We start from the raw sequence: 19164 nt of genomic DNA, 5'->3' as shown, positions 1-19164 counted from the left end.
CCCATCCAAATGCCTCTTAAATGTTGAAATTGTACCAGCCTCCACCACTTCCTCTGGCAGCTCATTCCATACACGTAACACCCTCTGTGTGAAAATGTTGCCCCTTAGGTCTCTTTTATGTCTTTCCCCTCTCACCCTAAACCTATGCCCTCTAGTACTGGACTCCCAAACCCCAAGAAAAAGAACTTGTCTATTTACCCTATCCATGCCCCTCACAATTTTGTAAACCTCTATAAAGTCACCCCTCAGTCTACGACGCTCCAGGGAAAACAGCCCCAGCCTGTTCAGCCTCTACCTGTAGCTCAAATCCTTCAACCCTGGCAACATCCTTGTAAATCTTTTCTGAACCCTTTGAATTTTCGCAACATCTTTCCGATAGGAAGGAGACCAAAATTACACGCAATATTCCAACAGTGGCCTAACCAATGTCGTGTACAGATGCAACATGACTTCCCAACTCCTGTACTCAATACTCTGTTCAATAAAGGAAATCATAACAAACGCCTTCTTCACTACCTGCGACTCCACTTTCAAGGAGCTATGAACCGGCACTCCAAGGTCTCTTTGTTCAGCAATACTCCCGAGTACCTTACCATTAAGTCTATAAGTTCTGCTAAGATTTGCTTTCCCAAAATGCAGCACCTCGCATTTATCTGAATTGAACTCCATCTGCCACTTCTCAGCCCATTGGCCCATCTGGTCAAGATCCTGTTTTCATCTGAGGTATCCCTCTTCGCTGTCCACTACATCTCCAATTTGAGCGTCATCTGCAAACTTACTAACTGCACCTCTTATGCTCGCATCCAAATCATTTAAGTAAACGACAAAAAGTAGAGGACCCAGCACCGATCCTTGTGGCACTTCACTGATCAAAGGCCTCCTGTCTGAAAAACAACCCTCCACCACCACCCTGTCTTCTACCTTTGAGCCAGTTCTGTATCCAAATGGCTAGTTCCCCCTGTATTCCATGAAATCCAACCTTGCTAATCGGTCTCCCATGGGAAGCCTTGTCGAACGCCTTACTGAAGTCCGTATAGATCACATCTACTGCTCTGCCTTCATCAATCCTCTTTGTTACTTCTTCAAATAACTCAGTCAATTTTGTGAGACATGATTTCTCACGCACAAAGCCATGTTGACTATCCCTAATCAATCCTTGCCTTTCCAAGTACATGTAAATCCTGTCCCTCAGGATTCCCTGCAACAACTTGCCCACCACCGAGGTCAGGCTCACCGGTCTATTATTCCCTGGTTTGTCTTTACCACCCTTTTTAAACAGCGGCACCACGTTTGCCAACCTCCAGTCTTCATGGCACCTCACCTGTGAGTATCGATTTTACAAATATCTCAGCAAGAGGCCCAGCAATCATTTCCCTAGCTTCCCACAGAGTTCTCGGGTACCCCTGATCAGGGCCTGGGGATGTATCCACCTTTACCCGTTTCAAGACATCCAGCACTCCCTCCTCTGTAATCTGAACATTTTGCAAGGTGTCACCATCTTTTTCCCTACACTCTATATCTTCCATATCCTTTTCCACAGTAAATGCTGATGCAAAATATTCATTTAGTATCTCAAGTGCCAGGCCATTAATAAAGATCTACTAAGCAGGATCAAAAGAGACATGTTAGTAATTCATGTTCATCGTTTTGTTTTCTAACATGCATGAAGACCATGGAATCTGAGCTTTCTGTCCTGCTCCTTTGCTTGACCTCCCCCTTCTTCCCTCAACAACACTCGTACATTATTCACCAGTCTCTGTAGAATGAAAGAAGCACTTTGCTTTTTCAAATGACTTGACATTCTCTGGCAGCGTCTATGGATAGGTAACGGAGTTAACGTTTAAAGTCCAATATGACTCTTCCTCAGAATGAGGGGTCAAGAAGCCCATTCATCCTAAATATAACAGACGCCACATCTCAAATAATTATTTAAAGAGGATGTAGAAGGTTATAAATATAGCAGAATGGACACAGACATATCTGCATCAATTCAACCAAAGAAAATTTTAATTATTTTATGCATTTACAAAATTTGTGCATTTCACATAAGTACAGTATTCATACAAATGGATGAGGAATTATACAAATTTTCATTCAGTAAAACTTTCAATATACTTCACTGTGACATTAAATAACCCAAATATGACACCAGACCAGATAAAGAATTATTCAAATAAGTGACCAAATTCCCTTGTTTCTTCAAAATGGCTGAAAAGGTCATCAGCAGAAAAAGGGATCTGGAAATATTGGGATTCCGTGACGTGGAGGAATGATCGTGAAGGTATATTGTCCATTGGGATTTTAGTGAAGGGGGTAGGTGCTCTATGGGTTCTAAATGGGTTGAGAATCCATTTGATGATTGGAGTTTAGATTAGATTAGATAGATTCCCTCCAGTGCGGTAACAGGCCCTTAGGCCCAACCAGTCCACACCGACCCTGCAAACAGCAGCTCTCCCACACCCATCCCACTCCAACCAATGCACCCAACATCAAGGGCAATTTAGCATGGCCAATTCGCCTGACCTGCACATGTTTGGCTTGTTGCTGTGGAGTTGTTGTGGCTCATCTCTAGTTCAGTCAATTTTGCACCTTTCAAACAGGAATATGCTTGAATGGAAGAATTTGGTTTAAGTACACAAGGAAGAGAAGGACTGTTGACAGCAAATTGGCTCTGGGAGCAGCAAGGAAAGAGTTACACTGCAATGGGCTGCCCTCAGGAAAGAAGCGCTCTCCTCCAGTCCAGCCCAAAAGAAAAACACATAGAGAAAAGTTCAGTTATTGCTGGGGATGAGTGATTCAGGTAAACACACACAGTCAACAAAAATGGACCAATTAACCTGAAAATAGTCTTCCTTTGCATATACAGTATGACCACGAGTTTTCCCACTTCACACATCCCAGGGAAACCCCAGAACCTACAACAAATAGTAATAAGCTTGTGTTTGAAATTTGGGAAACGGCGTCTTATTGTGAAAGTGCAAGTTCCAGATGTGATCAATGGTTCTCATGTCATGTACAGGGGCTACTGTTTGTGAACATAGTCGCAGTGGTGTGACAACAGATGTTCAATTGTTTAGGAACAGGTTCTGGATAGGAACAGAGTATCTAGTGTGAGGACTCAACAACTATTCGCCACTTTCCTCAAGTTCATTGTTCAAAAGGATTGCTGCAATTCTTAGAGCATGCAAAGCTTGGGTGACTGCTAGTTTACCCTTAACATCAACGTAGTTGTGTTGACAATTTACACTGGCAGCCAGAAGGCTGTTCCACGTCATAGACTTGAGTAAATAAGGGGTTTACCATATAGTGCTATGCTAAAGGACTGTTGCATTCTCTTTGACTTATTATTGAGAGGTTGAAGCACGAAACGGGCATAGAACATAGAACATAGAACATAGAAGAATACAGCGCAGTACAGGCCCTTTGGCCCTCGATGTTGCGCCGATCCAAGCCCACCTAACCTTCTGTAGCCCACTATCCTCCATATAGGAGAAAATGAGGTCTGCAGATGCTGGAGATCAGAGATGGAAATGTGTTGCTGGAGAAGCGCAGCAGGTCAGGCAGCATCTAGGGAACAGGAGAATCGACGTTTCGGGCATTAGCCCTTCTTCAGGAAAAAGGGCTAATACCCGAAACGTCGATTCTCCTGTTCCCTAGATGCTGCCTGACCTGCTGCGCTTCTCCAGCAACACATTTCCATCACTATCCTCCATATGCCTATCCAATGCCCGCTTAAATGCCCATAAAGTGGGAGATTCCACCAATGCTACTGGCAGGGCATTCCATGAACTCACGACTCACTGAGGAAAGAACCTACCCCTAACATCTGTCCTATACCTACCACCCCTTAATTTAAAGCTATGCCTCCTCGTAATAGTTGATTCCATACGTGGAAAAAGGTTCTCACGGACAACCCTATCTAAACCCCTAATCATCTTGTAAAGGACTAAGGACTTGCAGTACTAAGGACTATTGGAGTGACAGTACCGAGAGAGTGGAGCAGCCTTTGAGGGATGTTAATGAGAGACTACTGCACTGTTAAAGGGTGAGTACCTAGGTAGTGTTGCATTATTAAAATTGTGTTAATGAAAATTGCATCAGGAAAACAGGAAAATACCAAAGGAAATCTGCACTACTAAGGCATGGAAAGATCCTGAAACTTAAAGATTTTCCTGTCGACTCTCAAGCCTTGGTCCTTATTGATCACAGTGTAAAGATAGAAGAGAAGAAATAAGAAAGAGTGCCAAAGAGAGAACACAGATGAAAGTCTGAGGAAACTAGGAGACAGATATTAGTAAAATGACAGTGAAAGAGACAGATTGTGACAGGATGAGGGGAAGAGGAATAGACAAAGTGAAAGAGGAGACAACAACAGGGAATGAGTGAAGGTCAGGTAGTCAAAGAAACATAAATGTAAAGAAGGGGATTACAGAGAAAGAGTTACTTTTCTTGTTGTTCCATAATGTACAAGGTTGAATAAACCAGAACCAGAATAAACTAAAATCTCTCACCATCACTAAAACCATTGGAGTTCCTGTAAACGAAAGATGCAGAGAAGCATAATTGCTGATTACTCACTGACTTAACCATTACACAAAACTGAAAAATCACAAAATATTATCAGTCCATTTGTCATGAATTCATTACCTAGCACTATTTTAGCAATGACCACAGAGCAGCTCCTTTTCTCATCATGGGTTAGAAAAAGAATAAAGCTTCTTGAACACTGTTCCACCAAATACCTGAGGGTAGGTAGAGCATTACCTAAATAAATATTAAAGAACAAGAAACATATAAAAAGGCATTTTTTCACCCATTGTCAAGTAAACACAATTGTCACATTTGAGTTTCTCTTTGTGTCACTGCAATGATCTTTGATAAAAGTCAATGTGCATCTTGCAATAAAAGAATTGAGAGTGGAAGGAAGTGTTCTTCCAGCATATTGATAACATCCCGACCGGTGGACAGAAGCACTCGGTTTTCGTTTGAAGCCAGGACATATTAGCCATGGAATACAGGCAAACAAGTTGGTTGTCAATTTGCAATCCTTCCAATGCTCCTGATGGCAGGCAGTAAGAGTGGATGAATCTCCTGGGTCAGCCGTGCCACAGAAGAAAATCGCCAACCATTGCAATGCTTTGCGAATACACCGGGACCAATCCAGTATAAATACATGGCCCAACCTTCAGAAACAAGGATGACTGGAATGTCAGAGAAAGGCATATGTCAGTCATCACAGCAGATGGTAGAATTTGAATTCAATAACTATCTGGACCTAAACGTGCAATGATGTCTGTAAATCTATTGTTGTTTTTGTAAAAACCCACCTGGTTCACTAATGTCTTTTAGGGAACGAAACTGCTGTCCTTATATGGATTGTTTTAAATGTAACTTCAGAGCCACAACAAAGTGGTTGACGCTTAACTGCCTTCTGGTTAATTAGGGATGGGCAATAAATTCTGGCCTGACCAGCGACGTCTTCATTCCATACATGAATAAACACAACTCTTATTTCAAGGTTTTTCTCTCAGGTTTTCCGAACAGCAGAATGACGTGCACAATTTCCCACCTTGAGAGGAACAATTGTTGAATCAAGAGAAATTCAGACAGCTTCCAATGGAACTTGAGAATGCTATATATTAGAACAGAAAAAAATGGGAACAGATGACGCCATTTGCTCTTTCAAGTTTGCTTCATCACAGAATAAGATAATGATGGATCTGCTACCCGCTGCACTATCCCACACTATCCAAGGTTTTTTCCTTCCTTTACTATTCAAAATTCTACTCACTTCCAGTCCACTCATACTGTTGTCTCAAATACTCTGTCTTCGAAGGCAGTACTCTGAGGGGAAAACAATGGCAGCAGCCAGATCAGTGGCACCATGTTTGGCACCGTTTTGCAACAGTGAGATTAAGGAGTAGGCAAGCTGTAGCGATAGGGTGTCTTATAGTGAGGGGCACAAACAGGTGTTTTTGTGACTGCAAGGGAGACTCTGGGATGATGTGTTGCCTCTTTGGTGCCAAGGTAGAGGATGTCTCTGAGCAGGTACAGGATATTCTGAAAGGGAGTTTGGTAGAAAGTTGAAAAGCAGATCTTCTCGTGTTGTAATCTTGGGATTGCTTCCTTTGCCATGTGCTAGTGGGGCTAGAAATAGAAGATGATACAGTTGAATATGTAGCCAAAGACCAATTGTAGGAGGAAAGTTTTGGCATGGAATGAACAAGTGATTCACTCGACACCCAGGAGTACACTTCCAGCAGCAAAGAGTTTATTGAAATTAAAAGGTAGGAAGAAACCCTCTGAAAATCCAGAGGTCTTCACTACCAAAGGAGCACATACATGTGTACACCTTTGTTATATCCAATCCTTAATATTTACAAATCAATTCTATTATTCATTAATTACATACATACATTTCCAATGAAGCAAATCCCTGAATGGCGAGAGATGGACCAGGTCTCAGGATGCTTCCCAGACTCCCATGTCTCCATTATTGCGGCTTCTCACAATGGGCACAAGCACATTTCTTCCCAGGCATTCCTCAACTATACTGTGTTAACTGCCAGTTAATTGGGTACTTGCCTATCGCTTAAGGAGCTTTGAAATTCCTTACTAAACTCATGACAGGAAATACAAAAGAATATTGATGTTTACTTACTGTTATAATAACAATTATAACAAAATTATATGGATCCACCTAATGTTAGAATTCTTTGACTAACGAGTTGTGAGCAGTTTATTTCTTTCCGTATTTACTAGACACCCCATTTTTATTCTTGCGTGCCTTATAATCCGTCCATTCAACCCACATTCCAATGTCTGCTAGTTTCTATATCTGTCAGAAGGGGTTCACATATCTGGACTATTAAGATCTGAGAGACATTGGCCCAGTGGTATTATCACGAGATGATTAAATCAGAGACCCTAGTAATTTTGTGCAGACCAGTTTAAATCCTATCATGGCAGATGATGGAATTTGAATTCAATAAAAAATTCTGGAATTAGGAGTCTAATAGGGACCATGATGAACCGTTATCAATTATTGGATAACCCCATTTGGTTCACTGATGCCCTTCAGAGAAAGAAACTGCCACGTTTTCCTGTTTTAGCCTCCATGTGATACCAGACCCACAGCAATTTAGTTGATACTTAACTGCTTTCTAGACACTTAGGCAATAAATGCTGGCCTAATCAGTGATGCCTACATCGGTGAATGACTTAAAAAAAGGATGAGCAGGCAGGACCGGGTTAATGAACACATGACGACTGACATTCTGATGTGTATTGATTTTAATGCAAGGAATATAACTGATAAGGTACATGAGCTTAGTGTTTAGACTAGTATGTGGAGCCACAATCTGGTAGTCATTAGAAAAAAACTTGATTGAGAGATGTTTGGTATTGGCAGCATAACGTTCCAGGTTTTAAATGCTTAAGGCATGATTCAGAAGGAGGGAAAAGGGGTGGGGGACTACCATTAATGATTAAGAAGAATGTCTCTCAGTAGTAAGAGAGGACATTGTGGAAGGCAATCCATTGAGGACATATGAATAGATCTCAGGAATAAGAAAGGTGCAATCACTATGATAGGCTCCCAATAGCAAGCCAGAAGTAGAGGAACAGGTATTAAAGCAGATCAGAGTATTGAGTACAGGAGTTGGGAGGCCATGTTGCGGCTGTACAGGGCATTGGATATGCCACATTTGGAATATTGTTTGCAATTCCGGAACCCATCCTATCAGAAATCTGTTATGAAACTTGAACTGGCCCAGAAATGATTTACAGGGATGTTGCCAGGGTTGGAGGATTTGAGCAATAGGGGGAGGCTGAATAGGCTGGGCCTGTTTTCCCAGGACTGTTGGAGGTTGAGGGGTGATTTTATAGAGGTATATAAAATCATGAGGGGCATGGATAGGATAAATAGACAAAGATTTTTTTCCCTAGGTGGGGGAGTGCAGAACTAGAGGGCACAGGTTTAGGGTGAGAGGGGAAAGATATAAAAGAGACCTAAGAGGCAACATTTTCACTCAGAGGGTGGTAAATGTATGGAATGAGTTGCCAGAGGAAGTGGTGGAGGCTCGTACAATTGCAACACTTAAGAGACATCTGGATGGATATGAATAGAAAGGGTTTGGAGGGATGTGGGCCAGGTGTTGGCAGGTGTGATTAGATTGGGTTGGGATATCTGGTCAGCATGGATGAGTTGGACCGAAGGGTCTGTTTCCGTGCAATACATCTGCATGACTTTATGTAATAACAACAATGTTGTTGGGGTGCATGATTTTAACCTCCTCTATATTTACGGACTCCCTCAGTGGCAGGGCTTAGATCGGACAGAATTTGTTAAGTGCATCCAGGGAGGTTTCTTGAAATAATTTTTCGATAGTCTAACTTGATGTTGTGTCTGGAAATGAGCCTGGCCAGGTTATCAATGTTACAGTGGGAGAGCATTTTGAGGACAGTGATTATAATTCTGTAAGTTTGAAGATGGTTATTTATAAGGATGACACTGGTCTTTGGGTGAACGTGCTAAATTGGGAGTTGTCTAAGTTTGAGGCAGGAAGTGGAGAAATTAGTTAGGTGATGACTGTTTGAATGTAGATCAACATCTGACATCCTCCTTTTGTATGAACGAGGCCCAGGACCTGCATGTTCTCAGCGGAGTTTGAGGGGGAGTTGAAGTGTTCGGCAACAGGGTGGTGGGTTTGGTTGGTGCAGGTATCCCGGAGATGTTATTTGAATTGCTCTCCAATTAGGCGTCCTGTCTCTCCAATTTAGTGGAGACCACATTGGGACTAACGGATGCAGTAAATGACATGTATGGAAGTGCAGGTAAAACTTTGATAGATGTGGATGGTCCTCCATCGCCACTTCATTGCCACCCGATGCCTGGAGGAAGAATGCCTCACCTTCCTCCTCGGGACTCTCCAACCCCATGGTATCAATGTAGATTTCACCAGTTTCTTCATTTCCTCTCCCCTCACCTTTTCCTAGATCTAACGTTCCAACTCAGCACCGCCCTCATGACCTGCCCTACCTGTCCATCTTCATTCCTTCCTATTCGCTCCACACTCCTCTCTGACCTATCACCATTTCCCCCAGCTCCATCTCCCTATCGTGCTGTCAGCTATCTTTCCCACAGCCTCACACCCCCTTCCATTTATCTCACCACCCCATCGGCTCACAGTCTTATTCGTGATGAAAGGCTTTTGCCCGAAATGTCGATTCTCCTGGTCCTTGCATGCTGCTTGACCTGCTGTACTTTTCCAGCACCACAGCCTCGACTCTAAACTCCAGCATCTGCAGTCCTCACTTTTGCCTAAAAATGTTGACAGTCATGTTGCAGCTGTGTATTACTTTAGTTTGGCTACATTTGGAGTATTTCGTGTAGTTCTGGTCATCATGTTATAGGAAGAATACAAAGGCTTTGGAGAAGATGCAAACGAAGTTTCCCAGGGGAAATAGAAGGCAGTATCTATTGCACAGATGGTAGTGGGTGCTTGGAACGTTTCCCAGGGGGAGGCAGTAGAAGCATTAGCAAAGTTTAAAAGGCATTGAGACAGACACATGAAATGACAGGGAATAGGGGGATACAGACCATGTTAGGCAGAAGGGATTAGTTTAAAATGGCATCAGGGTTGGCCCTTACATGGTGGGCTGAAGGGCTTGTTCCTGTGATTTACTGTTCGATGTTCAAACTGGAATTGCATAAAGACTTGAACACGGAAATACATGTGAAGCTGCTTTAGACCCATGTTCCAGGCACAACATTGCTCTTCCAAGCTCCAGATCAGAACACACAGCTGCCAATCTCTGATAGTTCATTGTTTATGAGATGAAGCTACATTTACTGCTGTTGACTGTTTGATAGATCTGACAATCTGAATGAAAGGATATGCCAAAATGATTTTCAACTGTTCTTGAAATTTTCTCCGAGTGACTGTGTAGATGCAGGTGTTTGCACAGGTATTGAGGAACAGGAGTACGTATCCAATAGTACCTGCAGTGGGTGAAATTGGATCCGCATTATGTATGAATGCAATTCGCTGATACAGAAACAGTGCAACATAAGTCGCCCACAAAGCAATGAAACTGCCTGAGATAGTGAAATGTAAAATGATGGATGTTCTGTGTCTGTCAATTTCTGGATCCTTAAATGTCAGCCTGTTGTTATCCTCCTGGAGTCTTCTGCGTGCTTTGTTGACTTTTACAATATGTCTGACAGTCAGAGGGTTCATGAGGAGAATCAGAAGTATTAGGAGGAAAGGAGATAGAAGGCGATGGAGAAGTACATATACTGTCCAAACGTTTGAAGTATAATACTCCGGTTTTGTGATGCAAAACCACTGCAAGTTATTGAAGATATACTTAGCTTTGAATTTAAAGAAACAAGGAATGCTTTCCAAACAGCTCAGCATACTCACTGTTCCAATAATCACGGCTGCAATTTTCTCACGGCAGTATCTGGTTTTCAGCTTCTGGCAGCAAAGAGCTACATATCGATCTATCGTGAAAGTAACCATCAACCAGACAGAGTTCATCGTGGTGGCAGGAATGAGAGCCATAATCAAACTACAGACAGGAGTGATATCCAGGAAGGAAACAGGTAAATAAATAATAAACCATCTCAGGATCACATCCGTAATGACAACCAGGAGATCTGCAACTGCCATGCCAACCAGGTAATGAGTGACAGTTTTAGAGAGATCACAGCTTCCCCGAGACAGGATTACAATTGCCAGTAGATTAACTGCAAATAAAGGTGAGTGTTACTGGCCAAGTTTAATGTACCACTTTGGCTGTTTATCTGTTGAAATTTCTGTATCTTATACTTGAAACCTCCATATAACTCTACTAATGATTTTATTAATCAAGGCTGAAGACTAACAATCAACTGCAAGAACTTAAAGAAATATCAATTTTAAAACAGTCGTGATTTTTTCTCAGATGATCATGACAACAATGAGGAAAGCGGCTGAGAGACGAGTCCCCTTGGTTACGGCTACATCTTTGGGGTGAAGATAGGATTCACTGAAGAGGCTTTGTGTTTCTCCACATTGGAGCAGCATTTGCTGCTGGACTGGGAGAGGTAATAGTGAGGATCATTGTTTCATTGAGGGATAGCATGGTGATACTGTGGTTTATTGTTAACTGATAGGAAGAGTGGTAGTTTGAATATATAAACTGAGTTGGAGTTATCTGGTTCTCGAAATGGTGTAATTGCTGTATTAGAAAACAGAGGAGAGTTTTCTCATTAAGAGCAGCAAGGGGAATGCATGAGAGAAAGACCATGTTCTGACTGTGAGAGTGGATTGCTTAAGAACCTGCTGTGAAATAGAAGGTATGTGCGAAGAATGGAATTGTGATAACTACAGAAGAATGGTGGTCACAGAGGGCCTATGATTAATCCATGCTGTATAAAAGGCTAAATCAGGAGAGCTAATCAGGGTGGTGGACACCAGAAGAATAATTGGAAATGTATGCACTATCTCAGCTCATTCTTATATAATGAGGATTAAAAATACAGATAGATATTTTACTTGCTGAATTGATGACTCTCATTAAAGTCAATAGATCTTTGAAAGATTTCGATGGACCTTTGTTTCTCATAAGATTTGTTCTTGCTCTGTCAAAGTACCAAATATATAGTAAGGCATTTAATAAGGTTCCACTGTCGGCAATTGCACAAAATGCCAAGTTCAAGGATTGAAGATGATTTAGCGGTTTGGATAAGAAACTGGTGAGCTGAAAGAAGACAGGGGGTGGTGGATGATGGGAAATCTTCATCCTAGAGCTCAGTTACCAGTGGTGTACCACAGGGACCTGTTTTGGGTCATTGCTGTTTGTCATTTTTATAAATGATCTGGAGGTGGGCGGAGAAGAATGGGTTAGTAAATTTGCGGATGACAGTAAGGTAAGCAGATATGCAGACAGTGCTGAAGGATATTATGAGTTAGAGATGGACATAGATACGATGCAGAACTGGGCTGAGAAATGGCAAATGGAGTTGAATGCGGAAAAGTGTGAGCTAGTTCACTTTGGAAGAAGTAACATGAATACAGATTTCTGGGCTAATAGCAACATCCTTAGCAGTGTAGATGAACAGAGAGATCTCAGTGTCCAGGTGCTTAAATCCCTGAAATTTGCCGCCCAGGTTGATAGGGTTGTTAAGAAGGCATATGGTATGTTGGTTTTTATTGATAGCGGGATTGAGTTTCGGAGCCACGAGGTCATGCATCAGCTGTACAAGACACTGGTAAGGCTGCACTTGGGATGTTGAGTACAGTTTTGGACACCACATTATAGGAAGGATATGGAAGCTTTGGAAGGGGTTCAGAGGAGATTTATACAAGGATGTTTCCTGGTATGGAAGGAAGGGCTTACGAGGAAAGGCTGAGCGAACTAAGTCTGTTTTCATTGGACAGAAAAAAAGTAATCAGAGGGTTAGATAGGGTGGACAGTAAGAACCTTTTTTCTCAGATAGTGAAGACTAACACGAGGGGACATAACTTTAAATTGATGGGTGATAGATTTAGGACAGAAATCAGGGGTAGTTTCTTTACTCAGAGAGTAATAGGGTCTTGGAATGGCCTGCCTGCAAGAGTGGGAAACTTGCCGAAGTTAAGGCCATTTAAATTGGGATTGGATATACATTTGGATAATAATGGAATGGTGTAGGTTAGATGGGCATCAGATTAATTTCACGGGTCGGCGCAACATTGAGGGCCAAATGACCTGTACTGAGCTGTAACATTCTATATGCTACCAGTTACAAATGACATCGTGCGCGTCTGTGAAAATAGTAAGCATCTGTCCATGTCCTTACTGACTTATTTGCATGGTTGTTTGCACCATTGTATCTCCCAATGATTGATCTTTAGGTGACATTGTCAGAAAACATGGAATTAATTTCCACATGTGCAATGTAAGTACCGCCACTATTGTTAAATTATCTGACTACATATCCGGCATCCCATTGTGATCAGGCAGCAATTTGCTCACTTACGGATTGAGAAGGTTGTTCGTATTATTTTTTATCCTTCCTCCAGGGTCAGTTCTCTAGCTGATTGTGCTGTAACTATGCCTAGCAAGCGTGTGAGATTCGCCCAATCTGCACTGTTGGGCTTACAGTTTTCCCTTTTATTTGTTTCTGATTGTCAATTTCTGCTATTAATTGACCTTCTATTCAAATTCCATGAGACCATGTGGCTCTATTCCAGCTTCATAGAAATAGAGATCTATAGAACAAAAAAAATCATTTGGCCAATTGAGTCCATGTCACTCAAAAACACCATTGAATGATTCCAGTCCCATCGCCTGTTACTGAAATCCTCATCCTTGCCCTGGTGAAAACGGAACGTCCTGGAAATACTGAGCTGTGCAGAAACATTTTCAGAGAGAGAAAATCCAAGCTAACATTTCATGTTAAATCTGATCCTTGTTCAGAACTGAAGGAAATTAGAAATGGTGTAAGTTTTTGCCTTTAAAAGGTCAGAGAAAATTGATTCCATTCTGCATTCAACAGCTTTCAATGTGCATCGTACTCATTTTGGGATTACCTGCACTCAGAAATGATCATTTCGATTTATTTATAATAGGTGAACAAATAGAAATCACCAACATCATTCAAGCTCAAACAGTAACATTTTGTAATTTTCTCACATTATTTAGTTGTGAGCCAAATTATTCGAAGCAGCAGATGATAGGCTTCTTTGGGAGAACAAGTTCTCAGATCACAGCAAATGTTTCAGTCATCAGTTCACATCCACAAAGTCGCGCCATCGATTTTTCCGAATTCCCAGCTGATTCCCTTGATTCCATGATTCTATGAGGTGGTGCGTCCTGCGAGCAATTTGCAACCTGATTCGTGGTGGCTTTTCTCGTGTAGCTATTTTAAGGATTTTTTTTCCTGCCAATGTTTTAACTTTTGCATCTTCTCATCTACGTCAATCATTACTCCATGCCTACCTGTTCATTCAGAAAGATTCCTGATTACGGGTTTTTGCCCAAAACGTCGATTTTCCTGCTCCTCGGATGCTGCCTGACCTGCTGTACTTTTCCAGCACCACTCTAATCCAAAGAGAAAGTAAAGAGGCATGGGAAACAGGGAAATCTGGCTGTCTGAAGACAGGGGGTAGTGGTGGATAGAAAGTATTCAGCCTGGAGCTTGGTGACCAGTGGTGTTCCATAGGGATCAGTTCTGGACCTCTGCTCTTTGTGATTTTTATAAATGACTTGGCTCAGGAAGTGAAAGGGTGGGTTAGTGAGTTTGTCGATGATGAGTTTGTAGATAGTGTGGAGGGCTGCTGTAGTTTGCGACAGAACATTGACAGGATGCAGAACTGGGCTAATAAGATGGGATTCAACCTCGAAAAGTGTGAAGTGATTCACTTTGGAAGGTCAAATTTGAATGCACATTGTAGGGTTAAAGACAGGATTCTTGGTACTGTGGATGAACAGAGGGACCTTGCGGTCTATGTTCATAAATTCCTCAAAGCTGCCACCCAAATTGATAGGTTTGTTAAGAAGGCTTACGGTGTATTGGCTTTCATTAGTGGATGGTTAAATTTAAGTGCCGTGTGGTTATGCTACAGCTCTGTAGAGCCCTGGTTAGACCACACTTGGAACATTGTGTTCAGTCTAGTTGCCTCGTTATAGGAAGGGTGTGGAAACTTCAGAGAGGTTGCAGAGGAGATTGACCAGGATGCTATCTGGACTGGAGTGCATGTCTTCTGAAGAATGGTTGAGGGAGGTTGGGCTTTTCTCATTGGAGCAAAAAAGGATGAGAGGTGACTTTATAGAGGTGTACAAGATCATGAGCGGCACAGATAGAGTGGATGGCCGACGTCATTTACCCAGGGCAGAAATGGCTATCATGAGGGAGTATAATTTTATGGTGATTGGATGAAGGTTTGAGGACAAGTAGGTTTTTTTTTTACTCAGAGAGTAGTGGGTGCATTGAATGCACTGCCAGCAGTGGTAGTAGAGTCAGATACATTAAGGGCATTGAAGCGGCTGTTGGATAGGCACGTGGATAATAGTACAATGAAGGGTTAGTAGTTTAGTCTGAACTTAGCATAGGAGAAAAGGCCGGCACAGCATCAAGAGCTGAAGAGCCTTTAATGTGCTGTCCTGTTTTATGTTCTACGTTCTACTTTGAGCTATTATGTCACCAGGGCAGTGGCAAAGTAAATTCCTGGGAAGACCAATTGTATTTGACCTTTTCAGAATCCTGCTGGTTCCATTGAATCTAATTACAGATAATCAAATGATGTATAAGAACATTCAATACTTGCAGAAGGGACTTACATTCAACATTGAATATTTTCTTCCTTAAAATTATCCTGACAGGGATACTGATTGAGCCAATTCATGTTTTCCTGCTAACTGTAAAAGTCTGATTACTATGTGTTGTGTAAGGCCATTTATTTGCATTTCAAGTATAGTATTAACCAGACATGCGTGTGCAATTCATGACACCTCAATCTTTATCAATCTTATTTCCTCTTACCCTCTATTAAAAGGGTAACTTGATTTTATTACAATCTTCTCAGCTTGCTCTGTCAACTTCAAACACTGATTCACATACATTGCAAATCTCTACTTATATGTCAGCTTTAAAATTATTTTAAGAGCTTTATATTGCCTATTGTCATTCTTATCACAAAACTAATGACATTATACATCACTGCATTATTTTATTGGCTGCGCGTTTGCCCATTTCCCCAGACTGTCTATGAACCACTGAAATCTGACATTAATCTCTTAATTCTTTTCATTTCCAACCTCAGTGATGCCTGCAAACAATTAAATGAAGACCTGTGTTTCTCAGATCACCACAAGCAAACACTCAAAAGAGCAACAGTGACTTACAGAGGAAACCACTGTATACCTCTGAGTGGTCTGAACAATGATCTCCTTGCTTCCTTTCCCATTTCCAAGTTCACGTTGACACAGCATCGTCTCTTTAATACCATCCACTTCAGTTTTGCCAATGAGCCATAAATCAGTAAAGTACTTTAGATACCCAACATTGCCACAATAAATAAACAAACCAGGAACTGTGTTACATTATCAACCCTAATACTTCTTCAGGAAATATGTTTGTCATCTGCCTATCTGCCCATCTGTGGGCGGTACGGTGGCACAGTGGTTAGAACTGCTGCCTCACAATGCCAGAGACCCGGGTTCAATTCTCACCTCAGGCGACTGACTGTGTGGAGTTTGCACATTCTCCCCGTGTCTGTGTGGGTTCCCAGATTCAATAAATAACCAATGCGCTTTTCAGTTATACTCAATTATTTAGAATAGTGTTAAAAATGACGTGCACCAGCACATCAGAAGCTGTTTGTTGTAGTACTAAAACTGTAAACATTATAGCTTAATCACATTGTTATTAATAAATATGTCAAGAAATATCATATATATATGCGTGTATGTTTTGAAATTATCATATTGGAATACCAGATTGTGATGAGGTTGTTTTCAGAGACATTGGACTGATTTCAACAAACAGTTAAAGAAAAGATACACTGCTCATTACCAGCATAACTTTGAACATAATTTGCACGTAGATTATGGATTGTGCTGAAACAAAAAAAACGGCTACACCACAGATGAACTGAAATTAGTAATTTACTGGAAACTGCAACAGCCCTAAACACAGGATAGTAAATTAATGACCTCAACATCAGCTCGAGTAGGTAGTGCAGTGACAGGATATTTCATTTTCTGTATAAAGCAAAGGCTGCAACATTTACCTGGAACTGGGATCATCTCAGGACGTATTTATGCTCGCAAATCAAATCCTCCAAGGATAAAGGTTGGATGATCCTTGATGTTACTTACAGTAATTTGAATGAATAGAACTGAGAAGCAAAGGGGATTTAAAACATAGTTGTGCAGAAATCGTCGCAGTAACATAGGGAATGGTTCCCAGAGGAATGCAAAGCAGACTGAAATACATGCCGACAATTGTATCAAAACAAAAATTAGGAGCAGGAGAAGGCCATTCTCCAACCCTTGGTTCTGCTCCATTGTTTGATTAGATGACATCTGATTTCTGTGTACTGACAGCCTAGAGTCTTTTTCAATTCGAATCCACTAACTCAGAATGACCTTTACTTAATGAATCTACTTGCACTATTTTCTGGAGGAGATAATGTCATATACTAATGACCTTCTGAGAGGGAGGGGGAGGGAAGTAGAAGGAGCTCCTTAGCTTCACTTTGAACAGAAGATCTCTTCTTCCTAATCTGTGTTATCTAGTTTAAGTCATTCGTATATTCTCACAGGATAATAAGATCACCTTTCAATCACCTGCCAGAAGTGGTCTCAGCAATGCCATGTATAACTGCATTAACATTTCCTTACTTTTATATTCCATGCAACTTGGCTTTTAGAATCATCAGTTAATCATCAGAATCTTCATCAAGATGGAGGGTGATGTAGTTGATTCTCAGTCCGGGGCCTCAAACTAAAGAGAGAAACTAGCAATACTATGAGGGTGCAAGCTGTCTATGATAAATTATAGAACGTTACTGAAGGGGGTGACTTTGGATAAGCAATGTCAAACATTTTAAGACTGTACTGGGGAGCTGCAACAATTGATCATTCCTGTCTGGTACGAAAACAAAATTGAAAAGCAGGCTGAACATGGCTAACAAGTGAAGATAGGGATGAAGAGTTATCCAGATTCAAAACGTTAGCTTGCTCTCTGTCCATGGATTTTTCCTGCTTCACTGTTTTGTTTAAAGGGAAATTAGGGATATTATTAGGTTCAAGGAAGCAGCATGCAACTTGACCAAAAAGAGAAGTAGACTTGAGGACTGGGAGCAGTTTAGATTTCAGCAAAGAAGGACCAAATGAATATATATTTTGTTTCTATCTTCACAAAGAGAACATAAATCATGTCACAAAAAAAATAGGAAACAAGAATTTCTAATGTGAAGCATGAGCTAAAGGAAATTAGAATCTGAAGAGAAATCGTGTTGGTGAAATTTGTGGGATTCACTCCCCAGGGCCTGATAATCTACATCAAAGAGTACTAAAGGATGGGGCCCGAGAAATAATGAATGTATTGCTGGTCAGCTTTCATGATTCAGTAAAATCTGGGACAGTTTCAATGAATTGGAGGATAGCTCATGTAATACATAAAATAAAGAGGTAGAGAGAGAACAAACTAGTTGCTTGGCATTAGTGGTCGGGTAAATGCTTGAGTCTATGAGAAAAGATTTAATCGTAGAACAGTTGGAGAACATCGGTCAGGGTTGGCATTGATTTATAAAAGATAAATCTTTCTCAACAAATCCACAGGACATTTCAAGCATATAACAACATAGTTGATAAAGGGATATCAATGGAAATGATTGGATTGGATTGGATTGGATTGGACTTTCAGAAGGCATTTGGTAAGTTCTCACAGAACAGGTTAGCATGAAAAGTTCAAGTGAATTGGATTGGGAGCAGTGTACTGAGATGATCAAAGATATGATTTGTAAAGTTACCAGATGATATCCATTTACTTTCGGGGTATCACAGGGATCAGTAATTGAACCCCAGCTGTATAAAATATAAATTAATGACTTAAACGAGGGGACAACAAGTAATAGCTTCAATTTGAAGATGATATCAAGCTAGGTGGAAGACTGAATTATGAGGTGACGCATCAGTGTGGTTTGGACAAGTTTAGTGAGTGCAAATGCATTGCAGATGAATTAGAAAGCAGATAAATGTAAAGTTATCTATTCTGGTACATTTTATTATGTGGATAGCAATAGATTGACGAAAAAAGGGAAGGTGCAGTTAGACGTGGCTGTCATTATACCACCAGTCACTGAAGGTATACATGCAGGTTAGCATGTGATGCAGAAAGCAAATGGTAGTGTCATGGATCAGACCAAATCCCCTTCAAATATATCAAGGAGATAGTCTAGACCTTTACTTCTCTCATTTTTCAGGCAAGTGCAAGGTGCTGTGTTTGAGACGTAATTTGATTGGTTACATTATTTGGCGTGAAGGAAAACACACTTTATTCTCATCCGACAGTGAAAAGACAAACAAAAGAAAGAAGAATTGGTACAACTTTAACTCTATTGGAAAACATAACAGAATAATAGACTATTTAACTATTAAACAGCAGCTGTTCCAATATAATAACAT

The 19164-nt window shown here is 41.0% G+C and overlaps 1 protein-coding gene across 1 annotated transcript in view; it reads right to left on the bottom strand.

The window, feature by feature from the left end:
• Positions 1-9824: 9824 nt before the first annotated feature.
• Positions 9825-19164, bottom strand: part of LOC148147429 (putative G protein-coupled receptor 139) — a 71821-nt gene continuing 62481 nt past the window's right edge. Inside the window, exon 2 of the mRNA XM_087995628.1 lies at positions 9825-10753. Coding sequence (XP_087851754.1) covers positions 9825-10753 — 929 coding nt within the window. The remainder of the gene's footprint in view (positions 10754-19164) is intronic.

The sequence above is a fragment of the Chiloscyllium plagiosum genome, unplaced genomic scaffold (genome assembly GCF_037043375.1).
Source record: "Chiloscyllium plagiosum isolate Xiang-an unplaced genomic scaffold, Cpla_swu_hap1 HiC_scaffold_17, whole genome shotgun sequence".
Lineage (NCBI taxonomy): Eukaryota > Metazoa > Chordata > Chondrichthyes > Orectolobiformes > Hemiscylliidae > Chiloscyllium > Chiloscyllium plagiosum.
The sequence above is the reverse complement of the archived record's forward strand: the minus strand, read 5'-3'. Positions and strand labels throughout refer to the sequence as shown.